Raw genomic sequence first — 21,463 nt, 5'->3', positions numbered from 1 at the left:
AAAAATATCTTCACATATAACACTTTTAACCATTTTAAAAACATTTCAAAACGAGCCCTACTATGTAATGGTATAAGTATACAACGTCACATACTACTAAAAAATCTCGCCTATTGAGCGTATTAAGAACTTTCCAGTACACGAAACATTCAAACTACTTATAACGTTGTTCTCTATTATGCTAAAAGCAACGGCGGATCAACATGTATTAACGGGTCAAAGTCGATCAATTGTATCAACAGTTAAAAGTCGCACAATCACTGTTACGAGGAGTTGCCCACCGCGTGGCCGACTGTCTCTGGAAAGATCCTCGTCGCAAATGTAAAGTGTCTGTCAAAGAAAACGATAAATTCACGTTCCGCTCACATCATTCATAAAAAAAATTTGTATTGACGAAGGACAGGTCATTGTCAAATCTCAATAAACGAAAGCTGTAACATCTTGTAATCTTTTTCTGGGTCTCCTTCTTCCCTTGTGATAAGGGCATGAAACTGAGGCAACGGCCGGTGGCCCGGCGTGCCGCCACGGTCCGTCGAGATCGTGGAAACTTGAAAGAGCGCTGGTCCTAGTTCTGGAGGGTCAAAAAAGATCGCATAGACAAGAAGCAAAGAAAGAAAAGTGGTTTCAAAGTTACTGCTCAAAAACTAATGTTTAAAGCAAAATATTCACTTTCGCTACAAAAGTTTCTGCTTGGTAACTATTTCGTCTTTCATTTTAAGTGTGAAGTACTCCTCACAGTATATAAATTTCGGAACTGTAACGATGACAACAACAACAAAGCATTTTCCTACTAAATGGGATCGGCTATATGAATCCTAGAATGCTATTGCGCTCAGTTCTGTGTCATGTACTCCGTTAGATCATTTTCATAAGAATTCGACGTAACCTATAAGTACCGGTTGTCGACTACCTGACGCCCTCCCCCTCCTCCTTTATCTGGACTTGGGACCGACAATGTAAGATAAACTTACACAAGCCACGAAACTTTAGTAAGACTATACTCATTTCAAAACTCCGAAGAGCTGCGGGTTTGTTCCATCTTGTGCATAAGTCTAGATATACAAACAAAAGTAGTTTCTGGAATTTTGCCTTTAAAATGAATGAATAGCGATGAAACGACGTCTAATGTAAACTTATGGACGTCGGGCATAACTGCCATGCGTATAAGCATTTCCGTCCACACCTCTGGGGCCAACTTTATTGCTAGACGGAGATACCGAAACCCATTTACAACCCTCATGACCATCGCGTGTTCCTGCAGAAACAAAAGTACATTGGATAAGCAATCTCACTAGACAAGATAATGCTGCATGTTTTCAACTCACTTGCTTATTATTTTTTCGTCTGCTATGGCGGAGTAGAAATACAATTTATGTACCAACCTCTGACTCAAGTGAGACTCTGGACTCAGGCTTCTCATTGAACATGCGACCAACAACTTCATCGTCAAGAAAAGCATATGCTGCAGCAATTATATCCCGAACAAGGAATACACGCACCCTCTTCCCCTTCTTAGAGAGAATGAAGTGGAAACGATCTTCAGTGGCGGCAACAACTGAATGCATGTCAAATGATTTATTTCTCAATGGATTTGGAGTACTCGGATGTGGCGACAAGGTTACCCGGATGTGGGTCAGCATGGAAAAATCCCACCTCAAGCAATTGTCTCAAAGAGCAGTATAATCCCTATAAGGAAAGACAAAAAGGATGAGATCCTACAACAACACAGCCAAATTACGTGCAGTAAGCAGGCCCAATAAGCCATTGGACCAACCCTCTAATTACCATTTGTCATATTCTTTTAACTTATAAGTGAAATTCATTTTGTTTCATGTTATGGTATTACTATCGAATAGAAGACTAAAAGTTGGTTCCAAAATAGTTAAAAGTTCACGTGTCTAATATGCGACTTTCTAAGGAGTTTGGTATAGGCCTAGAGTAGAAGATCATCAAGAGTCACATTAGTTAGTTTTGCTTAAGTACTATTAAACCAAATCTGATCTGACTTTTCTATGGTATTTGTACCTATAAACTTCATAATTAGGTTCAGTTCAGAATTCAATTACTGAACTCTCTTTGCTAATCTATAGCCCTACACTTTAACTTACTTTATCTTTTATCTCTGTAATGTCAAAACTAGAAAATTTTATCATTAAAAAGTTCCAATGGACATAGATGTGGGCGATTCCTTCCAAATACCTGGTCAATTAATCCTTTTCTGTTCAAACCAGCCCTCTCCAAGCCAATCTCATCTGTAAGCTTAATTCCATCAATCCACTCCTACGGGTAAACTCCCAATATATTTTTGGAACTTTTATACAGTTTGCATCTTTATGTTTAAGACTTTTTCTAGCTGTAGCCTTTGGACCAGCCTTTTTCTCATCACCTGTCGTTCACATAGAAAAATCTACTCATATATGATATAACAGCTCCCTTTGTAGAGAATTAACGCAACACAGGACATGATGAATTCTCCTATAAAGCTAGTCCAACACATTTTGCCCATCCGGCATAGTACACTAATTTTATGGCATGCATACAAGCTCCATAAAAAGAGTAAAGCACCAACTTATAAAATAAATTAATTCTTACAAATGAATATCCAAATGAGCTTTTTTATTTATTTATTCTATGTCTCTTTTCTAGAAAAAAAAAATCCATGGCAAAATAAGTAAAACATAAGCGATTCAAAACACCCATGAAGAAAATTGCTATTAAAATTTTTAAATGGGCTGACATGGCATGTATTTAACACAGGTTAAAAGCCTGAATGAGAGTACGGTAAATATATTTGGGCATATTCAGAACAGAAATTCACTCAAGAATGTTCCTAGGAAACAAATGGACCAATAAACAGGGTCCCCTTTAACCAGTGGGGAGATCATCATATAATGAAAGCGGGATTAACATAAGAGGCAAAACTATTGTGGAATGACTTCTGTATCTAATAATCTATTGAATACATTGCACTCATTAAAAATGCGAAAAAACTTACTTGGGTCTGAACCATACAGAGAGGCAAAATGGTCAGCATTCTTTGCCTCTCGGATGTAATCAATTTCATCAAACATATGCCTCACCTGTTCATTCATAAAATACCAAATATCGTGTACATTAGCAACATCGTAAAAAATAACATGATGGTAAACTAAAAGAAAAGTTACAGGGTAAACTAACCCCACTATAGAAGATAGCGTTACAAGTGAAAATTTCTACTTTTATGACAATCACCCAACTTGAAAATTAGACACAGATCTATGTTTAGGCATTAGAGAAGATTCAAAATTTTAATTTACTCTACAAAATGGAGATAGAGAAATGATAAAATGCATTCTACATGGGATGAAATCCACAACGCACCATCTCATTCACTGCCACTAGTAGATCTTTGCGGGCCTTGGCAAAATGCTTTAATTGTCCCCCAAATGAATAACAAGGCATCAAGGGTCAATACAAGTGACATACCCGGCCTTTGTACTTTAACTGCTACCAGCTCCCCAGAGTGCAAGTGAGCTGGAAAACTTGAAGCAACAAAATAAACAAAATAAACATTTCCTGAATGGTTTCCCGCAAGCATGTACTTCTTTTGCTGAACATTGATGGGAGACGCCACTAAATCAAAGGATTTTTGTTTTTTCCGCTAAGAAAAAAGCATGACATTAAAAAGGAGCTCTCTAACCTTTATAGGCCTGCCCTAGGGATGCTGCTGCAACAGGCTCTGTGCTGATGTCAGCAAAAAGTTTTGAAATGGGGGCACCCAGCTGAGATTCAATAGATTTAATTGCAATACACGTTGGAAATGGAGGTATTTGATCCTGTTAGGAAAGGGTTGGATAATAATGGATAAGTAAAGAGAGCTACAACATTCAATCACATAACCCATTATCCTATGTGCCTGTGTGAGAAAGAAGCTATTAACCTGTAACTTAACAAGTTCTTGGCAGTATATAGTTGCTAGTATGTCTCGCCTGGTGCTCAAAGCCTGCCCGAGCTGTGAATTCAAACATAATTGGATAAACTAGGTACATCTTGCATTGCGCAATTAAAAAGAAATAGAATGACAAAGATTACATTCATTCGATGTTAACCTCTCAACTGGGGAAAGAAAAGGTGTCTTGAAAATTGCATGGCAAAGAAAGTCGCTTACCTTGATGTAGAAAGGTCCCAAGCGGATAAGAGTTTCACGAAACTGCAAGATCACATTAATTATCTCAGACATTTCTCTAACTTTAGGATCATAAAAGGAGAATTTACGTAAATCTAACTATACAGTCACAGCATCACTAAATCAATGCAGAAGCAAAAGCATATGCAACACCATAAAATAAATCAAACATATTTAGTCGATTACCTTGACGGCGCGTTTCCTTATGTCAAGGACAAAGAATTGCCAGACTGTGAGCTTCACCACATGAAATGAAATGATTGCAGCTCTATACAAAGCTAAAAACGGACCAAAGCAGTAGACAATAGAAATACTTTTGGAGCCTGCATCGAGAGCATGCCCGAATTCACTTTCTAGTGATTCCTTCCTCAACTTTGCATACTCTGCCGATGGCATTTCACCATGCACGCTGGTGGAAATACTGCAAAAACCGAATAACACTGAAGCATTTTGAAATTCAAACAAGAACACAAAACAAGTGCCTTGAAGATGAAGCATTTCGTAAACTTACGAATGTTGCTGTAACAATTGACATGGAAACCAATTTTCTTGTCTCCATCTAATTTCAACATATTTATGGCATCCCAATGGAGTGCATTTTCTCTCATGGTGTAGAGCTGCACGAAAAATCCAATAAATTGTACTCGTAACATAATCCGTGAGTTTAACTACCCTAATCAATTTAACGAGGCAATTATGTAATCCAAGTGTGTAAATTCATCAATATAATCAACTAACAAATCAAGAAATTAGGAAATATAGCAATTGAGCGATGGCGAAGGCGATTTTCTTCCCGCCGTTTCTCAGCAACCAAACAGATAATTAGTAAAATCTAGACGCAGGAAAACGGAGTGATCATGCGAGCCCAAGCAGAAAGTTGAGAGCGGTACTTTACTTTGGGAGAGCAGAGTGACGTGGCGGTGGCGCTTAAGGGCGGCAAAGACATTCCTCATCGGCGGAAAAATACGGCGGAGCAAAGCTCAGGAACCCATCACGGATTTTGTAGATATACAAATTGCACCGCAAGTGTTTGTAGTATTGATCCAGTGAGAGAGAGAGAGAGAGAGAGAAAAAGAGATTGCTTGGAGAGAGAGAAAGCTGCCACGTTTAGAAGTGAAATTAATCGGGTCAACCCGACCCGGAGCCTGCTCCGTCCCCATTTGCCTGTGAGAGTCTGGCTTTCCTCTTTATTTCGGTAACTTCAGTAAAACCATCGAGCTCGTAAACCCTCTCTGATTGCAGTGCTTCATCTCTCCATCTCTTTCTCCCATCTATCTCTCTCTAAAACCTCCCTGTTTCCATCGAATGGCGAATCCGCAGCCGGCGTCTCTGCGGCCATGGTTCCTCGAATCGGTGCCGTTCGTGGTGGTTCTCCTAATAGTAGCTCACGTCCTCGCTCTGGTACTCTCTAATTTCCTTCATGTTCTTGATTTTTCGCTTTAATTACTGTCTAAAATCTGATCTTTCATCGTGATAGGTGTATTGGATGTACAGATTAGCTACTGAGAAGGAGAGGCAGCCCCGGAGGATAAAAGTACAATGAGGAGCAACAGGTTTATTTATGAAATTTAATAAATTAAAAACCCTAATCTGTTGATTTCTTGTGGATTAGTGCTAATTAAGTTTGATTAATAGCAAGTGATTGCAGCTAGATAGATTGACATTGATTAATTGCTCAGTTTTTGATAAGTGCAAGTACGAGTTCGGCATATTTTACAACTAGCTTCTTTTCCGGTTCGGAGAAAATCTACGAGAGTGATGAACAATCTGTTTGATTTAGATGCTATTTCCCCCATCAAGCTTTTAGCTTTATATATGTTTCATTTGGTTCCTGAGTAATCCGAGGAACAATGTTGTTATCGTTCGACTTACCTAGTTATAAAAGAACGCAAGTCCGGCAATTTACAATGTGATGGTACCAAACTTAACGGTACCATACTTTATGTAAGATTGCTGTGATTGATCATCTATACGTAACCCCGTGTCAAAATGATGCGTCCTTATACGGGCATGCTGCACTGGTTTCCTAGTCATTTTTAGACTTTGGTGTCATCCATCACCTTAGTTCTACAGCCGGTTCCGGCCAATGCTTGCCAATCCAATGTTGCAGAGGATTGATGTGTTGTACTTGCTGTTTGGTTAAACTTAGGATGTGTGCATATGAATGATTTCACATGTTATGCAAGGTACTTTGTTGGTTTTTTAGTTGGAAACTAGATGGATGATCCTAATGTTCAAGGTGGTGTTGATGCGCCCTGTTCCGACGTATTGGTCGGTGTGTCAGATATTTCCCTCCAAAGCCCAGGGATCAAGTGATCCAGGCCGTTAAAATTTGATCTAACGACAACAAATATAGAAGTTAGTAAAAAAATTTAAAAGCTATAATAATTTTTGGTCGTTAGATCAAATTTTAAAAGTTCGGATCATTTGATCCCTGGCCTTTGGAGGGAAATATCTGAAGATGATCTCTTTCCGGGTGCAGTTACCGAAAATGTCATTACCAATCTTTAGACATGCCAAAAAGCTTTTGTATCATGTTAGGATGAGCAGCTGTTGTCTATTTGTTGAGTTTTACCTTCTTGCTTTTCTTCTACTTTTACGATTTGAAACCATCTAGCATGGAATAATTTGAGTATCTAAACTAGTGAGAAAATGCAGATGAGTACTGAACGTGAATGTTTAGATGTTATCTTACATAGAAAACCTCACGTGAAATGCTGCAGAATTATATCTTGTCATGTATTAAATATTACTGGGCCTAAAACTTGCGATTTGTATATTCTTCCCCTGAAACATTATAGGAAGTGTTTTCTTTTCTTTTTGGTCATGTTTGGATTTCTGCACACCATTTTTCACCTTTTACACACCCTTTTTAATTATGGTCTTTGATTCTCCTTCGGTTTGTTCCATCCAAGGACTAGAAAAAGGAGGGGTGTGCGGAAGTGAAAAAGAGTGTAAAAATCATCTTCCTTATTTAAGATGGAGATACTCACTGAACTAGTATGAATTTAGCCAAAACTTAATGTAGGAGGCTCAATAATCGTTTTTATTTCTTTGAAACAAAGTCATGTCCTATCTCATTGTATATGTGGGTTAGTCAGCTTGGCCAGGCAGTGTGCGTGTCGTCTTGCACTCAAGTTCAAAACTCATTGGCACATATTAAAGTAGCTTATAATATCTCAATCGTTGTAGTCTAGTCTATGGACTTTTTTCTTGGACCCTCTTTGAATTTTTCATATTTCGTTTTCGTTGTTATCATATTCCGATTTTATTGAATATTAAAATAAGTATAAAAATAGTTGGTTGAAGTTAGCAATTATAACCTGTCTACAAAGGGCTCCACCTATCGGCATGCCATATACAGTGAAGGCTGAAAGAGACAAAAACACAGGCAGCAATAGCATGTTGCAAAGTCATCGAGCAATAACGACGGAAATTCGGAGAAGAGATCCTCTCCGGATCTTTACATTTGAGCTCAGGATCAAATGTTTCAGACCTTTAAAATTTAATCCAACAGTTAAAAATAGAAAAGTTAGCAAAAAAAATTTAAAAACTATAATAGTTTTTAGCTGTATGATCAAATTTTAAAGATCCGAATTATGTAATTCCTGAGTTTCAAATGTATAGATCCGGAGAAGATCTCTTTTCGGAAATTAGAACAATAATTCTTCAAATTTGACAACTAAGTGTCGAATTTGCATCTTTTGTACAATAGTGTAACTAACTCTTGTTTTTAAATTAAGTAAATAATGGGGCCTCATTATGTTGATTTTGGAGCTTGCGTAGCACGTCATCAGAATTCCTTTCTCGCTGTTGTCTGGCTGATTCTTGTGTCATGATATTCGAGATTCACACTGATTTTTTCGCTTTATGTTGATATGGTTCTTTTTCGTTATCGTGTTGCATTTATAACATTTGAATTTCTCCGGCCTATGTTCACATGTATTTTAGTATGTGATTTAATTTACTTTTTTTGGTAAAACCATATACTAAATTACTTTATCAGGAAATTCGAACTTAGATAAAAAAACAAAAAAAGACTAATGAACCATCATAACCAACTGTGTTGCCCAAATGTGAGCATTTTCAGTTGTACGATGGTTCACCAGCATATCACACACAAATGCTTAGGTCCTCCCAAGTAATTTGAGCATTTTAATTGTTATATTTTAATTTTTTATATTTTAAACAAATGTTTAACAGTTAAAACATTTGAAATATGGAATTTTACAAACCGTTCAAAAAATTCCCAACATCACATCAACAGGTTACCACAAACAATATCAACATTGATGTCAGCTGGTGGGAACCCTCAGCACAAGTAGCTTCTATGTGCCACGTCTCAAATCCGAGCCACCAAGCCAATATGCGATTCTCCAACTAATTTGATTTTTTTTAAAACGATATTTTGATAGGTGATGCGAAACACACACCTATTTTAATTTTAACAAGTTTTTTTTGTTAATTTATGTTATTTGATTTTTCAATTCAATTGATATGATGATTAAAATTTGAGATGAGTGTATGAGAAATAAAAATAAATATGTGGAAACACCTATTTTGTTAGTGTTTTATATTTTAATTTCCCCATCAAATATATTTTATTTGTGAGGTTATTTATTTATTTATTTATTTTAAGAGCATTACAAATAGTTATGAAGAACTCAGTCTCAAAAGGGTTCTTACAAACTAGATCTAAAAATATAACAATTAACATTACGAATCTCAAAGAAATAAGTAGACATTAAGCACTTATCTGAACTCATCAGAAACTGCAAGATTACGAGATAAATGAAGCTACTAAATCTCGTATTACAGAAAGATCATGTGAAAACAAAAAAAATCTCAAATAATATATTAAGACACAGAGTATCATGCCCATCGGATCTAATCACATCACTTAATCACCGTCACACCCAATGTAGTAGATACAACAAACCAAACAGTTTCATCATTCAACATAGATCCAACAAAGATGTAACACACCAAAATGAAAATGAAGCAACTCTCCTATAAAGAGCAATCAAATTAGAAATTCTCGTTCAAAACCAAACTCCAAGACAATTCTTGAAAATATTAAACAGCAGGATAAAAGAATGTCATCGCTCCATAATCTCGGAACATCCGAAAGTCATACCATTACACCGAGTAATCCTGTAGTGCCACACTAACTAAACTTGATTGTTATATTCCAATTTCCAACATTTTTCATGGCTTCCAGCTGTGACGTCATATTGAAAGTGTTGAAGAAAAGCCTTTACCAAAAAAATTAAAAAAAAAAAAAAAAAAAGAGTGGCATAAAAATTGGGGCTATCGAAAACGAAATTCTTGAAGCGAATGCCCTTTACAAAGAAAAATAACACGTGTCGGTTTCTTGATGGTCATATTGGTCAAGTCAAGCACTTTGTCACTAGGGACCCCTTCTTTCTTTTCATTTTCCTATTTTCACTTCCGGAAACACCCTCTTGTGTTCAGGAAATTACATATCATGCTTCTTATTCTTGCTTTACTCGTAAGAAAACTAGATATTATTTTGTTTAAAAAAAAAGAAAAGAAAAGAAAAGTAGATATTATGACAGAGGAAAAGTTTGTCAAGGATTTGAAAACAATGGAGAATGTATCTTCCTAATAATAAACAAGAGAGAAATTGGAATTAAATATTAATCTTGACTATACTCAAGTATATGATAATTTAGGAATAATTTAGTTGTTGGAATTAACATATAATGTAATGGAATTGAATTCTACGTAACGATAATTATAAATTTTGACAGAATTGGATAACGAGAACTAGAAATTGGTAAAGAGCCAACTAGTCAAAAAGTCGCACATGCAAATGGCAAATTACCATAGTGACGAAAAATAATAATGCATATGCGCCTTGGTAAAGGTTTAATCCCAATCAATTTTCTCTTTTTTGACATTCAAAATTTAAACCCACTAACGTTATCGTTAGTGAAAAAAAAAATTACATATGTACATAGTAGAATGGAAATTAGTACTCTTGTGAAAATTGTTAGTTCCGCCCTTCCATGAATTTATGTGTCGGAGAACGAAATCAAATATCAGAAACTGAATATATAGAATGATTTTATAAAGAATATATATATAGAATGATGTTAATCTAGCTTGGTTGGTTCATGTGTGAAGCATGAGTTTTCATTTTTTTTGCTCCATACGACAGATCTTTGCTTGTCGTAGTAAATTTAAACAAAATAGGAAAAAACGTGGTGTGGAGATTTCCATCAACAAATTGCAAGCATGCATTTTCAAATTAAGTTTCAATTTAGTTTTCACACATTTGAAGAAATTATTTTATTCTAAACTGTATTTAAGTTCGAATCTGTGTTACGATAATTTATTTAATTATAAAAATAAATTATTGGATCATATTGGATCCGATTATTGTATCATATTTTTTCCCCTCTCTTTGTATTATATAATTATTCTCGTGTGGCATGGACATTATTTAATCCAAGCACACATGTGAGTTTATTGGTGCACGCAATTTCGTTTGCTTTTATTCAATTAATTAATATTCTAATTCTTTGATTTGCTACATTGGGATTTATTTAATCCAAGGCATGCGTCAAAGGGAGTGTATATGTGTGTGTGTCTTTCTTTCCACGAGTCAAAGGAACGTTTAAGCATGCTCAATTTAAATGCAAAAGAATTAAAAAGAAAAAAAAATACAACTGAAAAAAAGGAAAATATTAAAATCGTTCTGTGCAAATTAATTTATGGCGTATAATTTTTTTTTTCAATTATATATAAAAGGTATAATAGTATTTTTATTGAATTTTGGTTGGCAAAGAGTTATCGATTAATAGGTAGTATAAATAAAAAAGTATTATAATTTGCAGAAGGAGAATTTGAGAACAAAGAGGTGAAAGCACCGCTCCATATGTGCAAAATAAAAATAATTCTATACTTATTATATATTTATACGAATTTTAATAAATAACATAGATATATTAAGTGCTTTTAATATAAATCGTTTGTAAGTACTTTTAAAATAACTGAAAATATTTTTAAAGAAAATGTTTATGAGTTCCAAAAACACTTAAGGTACTTCCAACAAGAAGCATCAGTTATATGTTTTTTTATAAGAAATACTTTAATGTTTTTCTAAGATTTATTTACATTTTTACTAAAGATTTATTAAAAAAAATTCACAAAAAATGCTCTCAAATATTTTAAAAATCATTCCAAACGAACTAATATTTTAAGTGCGACCAATAATTTTGCTTTCCGAAAAAAGAAAAGAAAAAAAAGGAACAAAAGCAGATACGAGCGGCGTGTAAATTATCTCTCCCGGACTCCCAAATGGGATCAATAATCATATAGGAAATAAATAATACAAAATTCGCTGTATCAGAAACGATGGCACTCTCGTAGTTTTGTCCAAGACAAAGGGTACTTCGTTTTCCCCAACTATTATACACCGCGGTAGCCTCCACAAATGAGGCGCTCACTTCGAAGGAGAAGAGAGTCATAGTGAGAAACCAAAATAACAGAGACGAGTAGAGAAGCACCATCGCCACCATGTGTCCGACGAAACAAAAGCACCGGAGCTCCGTCGCGGAACACGCCGGAAAATGCTCCAGATCGGAGGATTCTACAACCTCCACCGCCCACTGGATCTCCGAGTCCGTCCACGGCGGATCCTTGCGCCACGTGGACCTCACCACCGGAACCAACGGCTGGGCGTCACCTCCCGGGGACCTATTCTCGCTCCGCGCCAAGAACTACTTGTCGAAAAAACAAAAAGGCCCCGCCGGCGACTACCTACTGCAGCCGTGCGGCACTGACTGGCTCAGATCCAGCACGAAACTCGAGAACGTACTCGCTCGCCCCGATAATCGCGTGGCCAACGCGCTTCGGAAGGCACAGTCGCAAGGGAGGTCCCTGAAGAGCTTCATTTTCGCCGTGAATCTCCAGATTCCCGGCAAGGACCAGCACAGCGCCGTTTTCTATTTCGCCACGGAGGATCCTATCCCTGCCGGCTCGCTTCTCTACCGGTTCGTCAACGGCGACGACGCGTTCCGGAACCAGCGGTTCAAGATCGTGAACCGGATCGTGAAAGGGCCGTGGATCGTCGAGAAGACGGTAGGGAATTACAGTGCGTGCTTGCTGGGGAAGGCGCTGACGTGTAATTACCACAGAGGACCCAACTACCTCGAGATTGACGTCGATATCGCGAGTTTTGGGATCGCGAAAGCGATTCTGCGACTTGCATTGAGGTACGTGACGAGCGTGACGATCGACATGGGGTTTGTGGTGGAGGCGCAGGCGGAGGATGAGCTGCCTGAGAAGTTAGTCGGCGCGGTTCGGGTATGCGAGATGGAGATGTTGTCTGCAACGGTCGTGGAGGCGCCGCAGACGACGGTCGTAGCGCGGGGATTGAGTTTTGCGTCTAAGGTGAATCATCACAAGTCCGGCGACGACGACGACGACGATTGAGAATATTAAACGGCGGTAACTTTTAATCGTTTCTTTTTCTTTTTTGTTAAGAAAAAGCCTTTAATTATTATTTGTTGTTAATTGTAATTTTCACTTGGTTGGTTAATCCCTTTGGTAAAAAGTTAATCCCTTTTTTCATGGGGATTAACGTGTAGATAATAAAATTGAAATCGTAACAACAAATTACAATGCGACTGATTTTTCACTTTCCACATGTTTTTTTGGTTTCTCGGGATTAGTACAGAAAATTTAGGATTTACTATTTTACTTTTATTTGGCTGTAGAGATTCTGGTAGTGGGGTATGGGGACGTTAATCTCGTCACAAAAGGTAACGACTCTTGCAATGTGGAAATGGAGACCAATTTGTATGGAATAGATTCTCCGTTATTTGGTGTCTTTCAGTCGAATAATGCAACAATAAGTGGACAAAAAATTATGATATTGTATTATTGGATTGGGACTTTATAATAACGGTGAACCTATTTCATATAAATTGCGGGAAAGTGGCATTATTTATGATAGTACATTGTACCGAACTTGTTTGGCAGTGCGACTGTGACAAGACTATTCCATGAGAAATGAATCAGTTTCATGTCCTTGCGATTTTTTTTTTCGACTCAAAAAGTAAAAATACATCTCATCCGCAAGAATAAGACAATGAGGGTTTCTTTTAGAACCAAGACATAGACCTATTGTCCTCATCCGTTCAATAGATGCATATCATGCATTCCTTAAGTGTAGCACATGTCCAATGACGATGTTGAATCAGTTACATGAGAGTATATCTCGACATTACGAAATTAGACGCAAACTTGGGTATAATTAGAGTATAACCTCAGCTGTTTTATTTCTTTCATTCGTGTGATGCCTATCACAAAAACATAACACCCTGTGAATATTAGTTCTATTTGATTATGTTTGGACCAGATTTTACATCATCGGCCCAAGCGATTGAGGTCGTTGAGTGAGCATGGTTCTTGACTGTTGGATAAGCAAGTTAAGATATTTTATTAAGAAATAATATTATGGTTTTTAATCATAATAGTTATCGTTATCTCGATATGAGAATCCCACAAGAAAACTGAGATAAAGATAACTATTATGATTAAAAACCATAATATTATTTCTTAACAAAATATCTTAACTTGCTTATCCGACGGTCAAGAACCATGCTCACTCAACGGCCTCAATCGCTTGGGCCGATGGTGTAAAATCTGGTCCAAACAAATTCAACATTGAGCTCATCTAGTGTGAAAACTGTTGTAATCACCCGAACAAGATTCCTCCCGTTTCTCTCCTTCAAGGGAGGGGAGGCCTAAAAACTTGTGGGTGTGGCATGTCTTAGCGTAGCTTGGTGAGGTTATTAAGCCTAGTTTGGTAGTAACTTACACCCATATGAAAGCAATTAGGACCCATTCGGCCGATTATTACATGGCTCTCCCCTTCCCACCGCTGAAAGCAATTGTGGGCTCTAATTTCCGAATCTCATGTCACCTTCTTTGTTTTTATTATCGACATAAAGTTTCTACCTATAAAGAACAAATAATACTTTGCGTCCACCATTTTTTTTTTCCATTTTCTTACTCTTGTATTGTAACCATGTTTTCCTTGCCTTTGGTTGATAAAATCCAATGCGACATACGGTGTGTTCGAGTTCGAGATCAAACTGTTTTTTTTTTTTAATTTAAATTAGCGTAAAGTAGAATTTATATTATCTTGAATTTAAAATTAAATAAAATGTGAATTTAGAAAATGAAAAATAAACAGAAGAACTCTGTCGATGAAGCCTCACGTGGAGAATTTAGAGGGGGCCCGACTCTTCTGAGCCTTTTGTTTTCTTGAATCATTATTCACCATCCGGTTGTTAGAATTAGGAATGCCCGACCAATTTTGATAAGCTTTTACTTTATTTCTTTTTCCTGTAATCCATATTATTAAAAAAAATCAATGGTCCCACTTTCAATAGTTTTTATTTATTTATTTTTTAATTCTAATCTTTTGGCAACTTTCATGTGCTTGGCTGCTAATTTGCTGGTTTTAGTTAAATAAATCTTTGAGGACAGCGTCAAGTATGAGCAATAATTAGAGTCTCACCTCGATTTTTTTTAAGGACTAAATGGTGGTTTTGCCACGTTTCGGAGGCTAAGAAGACTCACAGAGACATTTCATCCTCTCTCAAACCACCATTGTGTGATTTACCAACGACAGGAATCGAACTCATAATATGACATGTGGAATACAAACTTGAAATTCATTCTCAACCACCTGGTCACCTTGTGGTGGTTGTCTCACCTCGATTTGTTGATTGTCTCTTAATTATTATTGTTTCGTGAAGCCTGAAGTGTCCCACACTTTGAAAAGTAGGATCGATTACTAATGGAATTTGGAAAGGCTAAAGGTATATCAGCTCACTCCTGATCATAATCAAATGACACATGTCCCTCAAAGTTATTTATAAGTCTATTTAGGTGAAACTTGCAAAAACACTTAAAAATGCTTCTTAAGGATTGTTCCAAAAATATTTTTACCAAAAACAATTTTTAATCATTGTTTACACAATGCTTTATAATGTTAGAACAAAAATTAATTTTAAACTGTAAAGTGACAGAGTTCATGAAGAGTCTCATATACTTTGAGAGAGTCCTCTTAGCATTTATCTTCGAGACATTTACGAGTGATAAGTGGAGATACAAAATTTGAATGTACAAGTATTTTATATATAGTTCAAATATTTAAGAGTATTAATCTCTACACATTAGGTCTAGTGTTTGATACTTCTCTCTCCCAATGACTGTTCCACAAAGTGACATCATACGAACCCAAGCAAGAGAACCACAAATGGAGTAAATAATTTTGTTCTGGAAATCTTGCCAAATGCTTCCATTATTTATACTTGAGCTATATATATATAGTTATACGCGCACTCAAACCCTAAACATGTCACCAAATTCTGTAGCTACATACATGCATGAACTGTGTTCATCAAAATTTATTCAGCAAAATGACTCAGTAGACAGTAGTGCTAAATTAATTCAGATTTGAGACCACTCTAAACCTGATTTATTACTTAATCATATTCAATTTAGCAACTTCCAGTGGCGAATCCAATCTTCCCTCCTGCAACATCGTACACCACTTCAAACCCTTTCTGCTGAAAATTCCCAATGATCCCCTCTTCGGGGGTAGGAAGAAACGCCAAGCAAACCTGCGAAGTATCAACTATCACAACCACTGTCCCCCCCACTTTCAATTCCAAAGTAAGCCCGCCACTGAACGTAAACGCTACCGCCGGAAACGAGACCGTATCCAAGTTATACGCTCTAAGGTCGTAGCAAGTGTCCAGTACCCCCTCAACTGTCTTGGGTTCCCCATAGCTCTTCATCCCTTCCCTAAAAGCGTCTCTCATCGCGGTGTACGCCACTGCCGGCAGCCGCGTTATCACTGTCCCCGAGTCGATGAGAGTTCCGGTGGAAAAAACCGTCGACGGAATGGACACCTGTTGTCCGCTGACACTGATGCCGACCAAATCGAGCCCGTAAAATGATTCTCCTGCAGCAAGGGTGGTGAGCGGCGTGAACTTAACGGCGGCGGAATTTCCTCGGTCGTTGCCGAGGCGGAGAAAGCCTGTGGAGCTCTGGTCGACAGGAAGGCAGTAGGAGAAATATCGGCCGTACTTTGCGGCGGTTTGTTCGATGAGGGATATCTTGTTCCGGCCGAGACCAAGCAAACCGGCAATGCCAACAAAGAGACCTTCGTTGTCTTGGCCGCACCCGAAGAGGAAGCCATCAAACACGTCGGTCGAAGTGGCGGTCAACGTGAGCCTTTCGGTTCCGTAATATCCGGCGGATGTGGAGTTGTCTCCGTACCCAATGAGGTACAGGCACGTGTTCGTCGCCCGGTAACAGTAGGGTCCAGTGCTTGTGGCCGACGTCAGCTCATTGCAAGTTGCGGTGTTGCATGAGATGTTGGCGTAGGAGGTGGAGAGTGACGGGTCATATATGGGCTCCGTTTGGTCGTAACAGGTTAGGTCGCTTCCGGTGCCGAATCGACAAGGCTGGCATTGAGTCCAAGTTAGGTCGCTTCCGGTGTCGAATACGAGGGAAAAACTTTTGGCCGGCGTGCCTAATCCGACCTTCACAACGTAGTTGCCAGAACCACCCACCGTCCTGGCAGAAGGGGCCGGGAAGGTGTTGGTATCTTCCGATTGCGTAATCGGAATGTTGTCATCTGTTTTGGTTGAATATCTTTTGGTGGCCTTTAGGCGGGAGTAGATTGAATCGACTCGTGCTTGGTCTTGCTTGAAGAATTGAGTGAAATATTCGTGAAGATCTGTAGCGGTTTTGGTTTTGTGTTGGTTGGGTTCGTAGCAAGGGCCATGCCTGTGTACCACTTCTAGTACTGATCCATGTTTCTTGTTGTGACCTGAATTAGCGAATAATTGAGTGAGCCAATTTGTGAGAAGCTCTTTTTCTTCTCTGTACATTTGTTACCTCAATCGGTTAATAAATTGTGAGTTATTTTTCAATTTATTTGTTTTATTTGATGCTCTAGCGCAACATGCATCACGTAATGTGTTAACAGTCTGATTGATATAATATATATTTGTATAAATTTATCATTGATATGACATGAAAAATAGTAACACTATGTGACGACATGACGCTAACATCCAAATTATTTTTATAACATATATAACATATCATAACTAAACATTAAGGAACACGATTCGTGCATGTATTAATATATTGACATACATGACACATACTGAAAGAGTTAGCAAGACAAAAAATTAGTAAGTACCTTTGGTGGAGGGGGTGCAAGTAGTTGCTGGCAGTAGAGAGTTCAACTGAACTGTGTGATGAGTAAGTTTATCCTTTCTTCCTGCCAAGGCAAAACCCTTCTCCAAAGAGCAGAGAACTAGACATATAAATAATACATATAAACCAAAAGACCTGAAAAAAAAGGAGCTGAAATTCATCGGAGCAATTTCCATGAAGCCTTGTTACTCCCTAAAAGTTTTTAGCCCTTAGATTTGGGATGAGGATGCACTCCCTTATAAGGAGACTCATGGTTGTAAAACGTAGACGACGACTATGACGCAGACTCTGATGGTAATTAGCAAGTCAATGGCTGTCAAATGGTAATTAGAAATGTCTTATCATTTACTCAACAACAACGTATACTTGTGTAGTCTTTGCAGACAAAGACAGATCGATTTGGATAAGAAATGCATGGCTGAGAGGAAGACAAAGCAATTCCCGTCAAATATTGTTAAACCCCACCCCCGAATTTGCCATCGTGGGATTGCTCTCGTGCGCTACTCGCTTAACTTCAGAGTTCCGATGGAATCCGAAGTCAATGAGCTCCCAAAAGACCTCATGTTAGGTAGGGATGAGAATATACATATAAGAATCACTCCACTGGACGATATGGGATCTTACAATCCACCCCCCTTAAGGGGTCTGACGACCTCGTCGGCACACCACGGCCAGGGTTAGGCTCTGATACCAAATTGTCACATCCCGGCCTGGGGTCCACCACATTCCGAGCCCGCTCCACCACCATAGCACGAGGTATTTTGGGAGCTCAATGGTTTCGGGTTCCATTGGAACTCCGAAGTTAAGCGAGTAGCGCTCGAGAGCAGTCCCATGATGGGTGACCCACTGGGAAGTTCTCGTGTGAGTTCTCAGAAACAAAACCGTGAGGGCGTAGTTGGGGCCTACAGCGGACAATATCGTGCTACGGTAATGGAGTGGGCCCGCGATGTGGTGGACCCCGGACCAGGATGCGACAAATATCGTGGATCAAGTTTTCCAAGCTAGGAAACTACGTACATAATGATGAATTTTCTTGTGGCTGCATGCGCTGATTTCCCGGTTGCACATGTGGATGTCCTTAATAGAAGTCCATACTAATTAATTAGTCATCACCTCTGCGATGAAATCAATACTATTAGGGCAACGCAAAAAAAAAACACGATGATGGTCAAGAGTAGGTTGAAAATCTCTGAATAATTTTTCCAGTCAGGTACAATCGATGAGAAAACTTACTGGAACCTAGTAGTTGCCCTGAAAGAGTGGAATGCCATGGTGAAACCATCCGTTGGTCCATTTTTAAAGAACAAGAAAAAGAAAAAAAAAATGTAATCACTTATGCTAAGTTCTGTATTGGACCTGAATGAAATATTTGATGTTCTAACGGTTTAAATCAAAGACAAAGTCTCTAATTTTTTTTCCGAAAACTTTCAGTGAACTTCAAATCTATTAAAATACTGCTTTCTTAAAAAGGATAACAAACATTCATAAGGAGGATAAATAACAGATAACTAACACTTTGACATTACCGGAACCACAAAAACAACGAGATCATTACGTACCGACAACTTTATTTTTTCGGTAGCTGCATATTTAGCAGTACCACCGGTTAGAAATCTTCATCAGCAATGATTTAAGTAGCTAATCAATCAGGGGCAACCTGCAGAGCCAAATCCGATCCTTCCCCCAGCAACGTCGTACACCACTTGCAGCCTCTTCTGCTGAACGTTGCCGATAATCCCGACGCTATTATCGTCCTTGTTTCCGGCGAACGCCAAGCAAAACTGCGAACCACTCGTCTGGAACAGTATCCCTGTCGCGTCCAAGTCCACCGTAACCCCACCTCCAAATACAAACCCTATCTTCGGGTACGACACCGTTTTAAGTCCACTAAAGTCATAGCAAGTGTCTAGTAGGGCAGACTTCGACTTCGCAAAAGGGTACTTCTCCATCGCTTTTCTAAAAGCCACGCGTAATGCGGCATATGGGGTGGCCGGGAGGCGCGTGATCACTGTCCCCGAGTCGATGACTGTCCCCGACTTTGAAAAGACAGAGGCTGAAATCTTCAGTTGACGGCTACCGATGGTGATGCCAACTAGGTCAAGGGCGTAAAATGTAGCGCTTTGGGATAAAGTTTTGAGCGGCGTGAACTTGACTGCGTTACCGGAGCCTCCGTCGGGGCCGAATTTGAGGTAGCCGGTGGAGCTTGAAGTGGAAGGTAGACAGTAGGAGAATACTCGTTTGTATTTCTGGGAGGTTTGTTCGACGAAGGAGATGCTGGTCCGGCCCAGTCCGAGCAAACCGGCGGCCGCGCCGAACTGGCCTTTGCTGTTTTGCGCGCAGCCAAAATCGAAATCATCGTAAGCATCCGTCGGTGTTAATGTTAGCTTGTCATTGCCGAAGAAGCCGAGTGAGGAGGAGTTGTCTAAATACTTGGCGCTGTAAGTGCAAGTGGCGGCGGAGCAGTCGCGGCCAATGCCGGCCACTGTGAGCTGAGAACACGCAGCGGACTCACAGGAGATGTTGGAGTATGAGGTGGAGTGAGAGGGGTCGAACATTGGCTCTTTCTGTTTGTAACAAGATCGGACACACGGTCGGCATTGTGTCCAAGTTAGGTCGCTGCCTGTGTCGATAAGGAGGGAGAGGTTTTTGGCCGGTGTGCCGAGGCCCACTGTTACAATGTAGTTGGATGATCCAAGTTCCAGACCATACTGTACGGGGATGGTATTGGTGGCGGCGTCAGGTAGTGTAAGTGAGTTAAGACGGTAGTGAATTGAGCTGACTCGGGCTTCGTCTTGCTTTAGGATTTGAGTGCGATCCTGATCAGTAGGGTTACTTTGTGATTTGTGTTGATTGCATAGCCCATGCTTGTGTACCACTTCCAATACTGATTCCTTATTATTGTAAGGACCTGAATTGAAAATATTCATCTTTAGTTTCTCATTTATCATAACTATGCGATAATTTAAATAAATTAATAAATAATTTAAGAATGATGAATTACAATATAGACATTTCGGATAGTGGACTGGATCTTATAAAATGCGTGTCAAAAAATAAGTGTCCTCCGATCTTAACCCATATATATATATTTATATATATTAGTCCACCTGTATAGTTAAAACATGTAAATTACTAAGACAACATCTGGTCGATGCGATCATTTATCCATGCGTATGTACTGACCTGGTTAAACCATGGAGTTTCATATAAGCAATTAGCTCGAGCTGAATATACATATATACTCGATCAGAAAAGACAAAACGCACGCACACAGAGTTAATAGGGGGGTAATTAAAGTTCAAAAACTTAAGCTGTAGAAGGAAGCGCTTTAATAATGCTGTTATATATGGAGTTGAACCTTGGGTGGAGAGGATGCAGGTGGTTGCTGGTTGCAGAGAGTTTACTTCAACTGTGTGAGTATGTGGAAGAAGGTCAGTTTTTGTATCTCCTTCTGCCGAAGCAAAGCCCTTCTCCGGCGAGCGGAGAATTACGCAGATAAAAAACACAAAGCAACCAAAGAAAACCCTGAGGAAGGAGGGGGAGATAGAAATGGGAGTTGCCATGATCGAATAACAAGCCTAGCTAGTAGCTCCTGGAATGTGAGCATAAACTCCTATATATTCTTATAAGCTCATTGGGAGGTAGGGACGTACGGCAATTCAAATGGAAATTCGAAGGTGTCGGTGCGCCACAATAATTTGTGTAACCTTTTTGTTGTACCATCTTGTTTGTTTCCCCTTCAAAGTGCTTTTGGCAAGGATATGCAGAAGATATGCCTGCCATGCCTGCTTTTGCAACTTTTCTGTAACAGTATTATCTTTGAAATGCCCTCGCGTAATAATTCGGTCATCACTCATCACTCACCACTCACCGCTAAGAGCAAGTTAATAGTGTTTTTCATTCCCAACTTGGCTAATTCAACACTGTTTTTTTAAAGAGGAATTGAACACGGCAGTAAGAGTAAATATTCTTAGCCGATTAAAATATAAACCTCTTGCAATCTTACGCATCGACTTG

The 21,463-nt window shown here is 38.8% G+C and overlaps 4 protein-coding genes and 1 long non-coding RNA gene across 5 annotated transcripts; 2 read left to right on the top strand and 3 right to left on the bottom strand.

Moving 5' to 3' along the window:
• Nucleotides 1-985: 985 nt before the first annotated feature.
• Nucleotides 986-5,332, bottom strand: LOC103442465 (uncharacterized). The gene is given in 14 exon segments (XM_070813126.1): nt 986-1,255; nt 1,383-1,600; nt 1,602-1,686; nt 2,200-2,282; nt 2,285-2,386; nt 2,996-3,080; nt 3,361-3,427; nt 3,429-3,513; nt 3,680-3,815; nt 3,920-3,991; nt 4,148-4,189; nt 4,352-4,605; nt 4,677-4,782; nt 5,056-5,332. Coding segments are annotated over 14 exon segments (1,647 nt in total). The 5' UTR covers nt 5,119-5,332; the 3' UTR covers nt 986-1,006.
• A 55-nt stretch (nt 5,333-5,387) lies between these two features.
• LOC139192027 (uncharacterized) lies at nt 5,388-5,816 on the top strand. Its single transcript, XR_011575796.1, has 2 exons — nt 5,388-5,566; nt 5,643-5,816. It is a non-coding gene; the product is annotated as an uncharacterized lncRNA (long non-coding RNA).
• A 5,805-nt stretch (nt 5,817-11,621) lies between these two features.
• LOC103442456 (protein ENHANCED DISEASE RESISTANCE 2-like) lies at nt 11,622-12,811 on the top strand. Its single transcript, XM_008381245.4, has one exon. The coding sequence runs from the start codon at nt 11,711-11,713 to the stop codon at nt 12,626-12,628; it is 918 nt and encodes a 305-aa protein (XP_008379467.1). The 5' UTR covers nt 11,622-11,710; the 3' UTR covers nt 12,629-12,811.
• A 2,669-nt stretch (nt 12,812-15,480) lies between these two features.
• LOC103442446 (aspartyl protease family protein At5g10770-like) lies at nt 15,481-18,387 on the bottom strand. Its single transcript, XM_008381233.4, has 2 exons — nt 17,430-18,387; nt 15,481-17,051 (listed from the first exon to the last, which is right to left on the bottom strand). Exons 1-2 carry the CDS (start codon nt 17,620-17,622, stop codon nt 15,712-15,714), a joined length of 1,533 nt encoding a protein of 510 aa, XP_008379455.1. The 5' UTR covers nt 17,623-18,387; the 3' UTR covers nt 15,481-15,711.
• A 484-nt stretch (nt 18,388-18,871) lies between these two features.
• LOC103442435 (aspartyl protease family protein At5g10770-like) lies at nt 18,872-21,281 on the bottom strand. The gene is made up of 2 exons (XM_008381221.4): nt 20,805-21,281; nt 18,872-20,354 (listed from the first exon to the last, which is right to left on the bottom strand). Exons 1-2 carry the CDS (start codon nt 21,007-21,009, stop codon nt 19,093-19,095), a joined length of 1,467 nt encoding a protein of 488 aa, XP_008379443.1. The 5' UTR covers nt 21,010-21,281; the 3' UTR covers nt 18,872-19,092.
• Between the last annotated feature and the right edge of the window lie 182 nt (nt 21,282-21,463).

Source organism: Malus domestica, chromosome 15 (assembly GCF_042453785.1).
Source record: "Malus domestica chromosome 15, GDT2T_hap1".
NCBI classification, from domain to species: domain Eukaryota; kingdom Viridiplantae; phylum Streptophyta; class Magnoliopsida; order Rosales; family Rosaceae; genus Malus; species Malus domestica.
The sequence above is the reverse complement of the archived record's forward strand: the minus strand, read 5'-3'. Positions and strand labels throughout refer to the sequence as shown.

What these genes read in the sequence shown, in the direction of transcription:
- LOC103442446 (XM_008381233.4), bottom strand. Translation starts at nt 17,622, where the DNA reads ATGGAAATTGCTCCGATGAATTTCAGCTCCTTTTTTTTCAGGTCTTTT. An exon ending in TTGCACCCCCTCCACCAAAG is followed by an intron (nt 17,052 to 17,429) that starts GTACTTACTAAT and finishes TCGCTAATTCAG; the next exon opens with GTCACAACAAGAAACATGGA.
- LOC103442456 (XM_008381245.4), top strand. Translation starts at nt 11,711, where the DNA reads ATGTGTCCGACGAAACAAAAGCACCGGAGCTCCGTCGCGGAACACGCC.
- LOC103442435 (XM_008381221.4), bottom strand. Translation starts at nt 21,009, where the DNA reads ATGGCAACTCCCATTTCTATCTCCCCCTCCTTCCTCAGGGTTTTCTTT. An exon ending in CTGCATCCTCTCCACCCAAG is followed by an intron (nt 20,355 to 20,804) that starts GTTCAACTCCAT and finishes TTTTCAATTCAG; the next exon opens with GTCCTTACAATAATAAGGAA.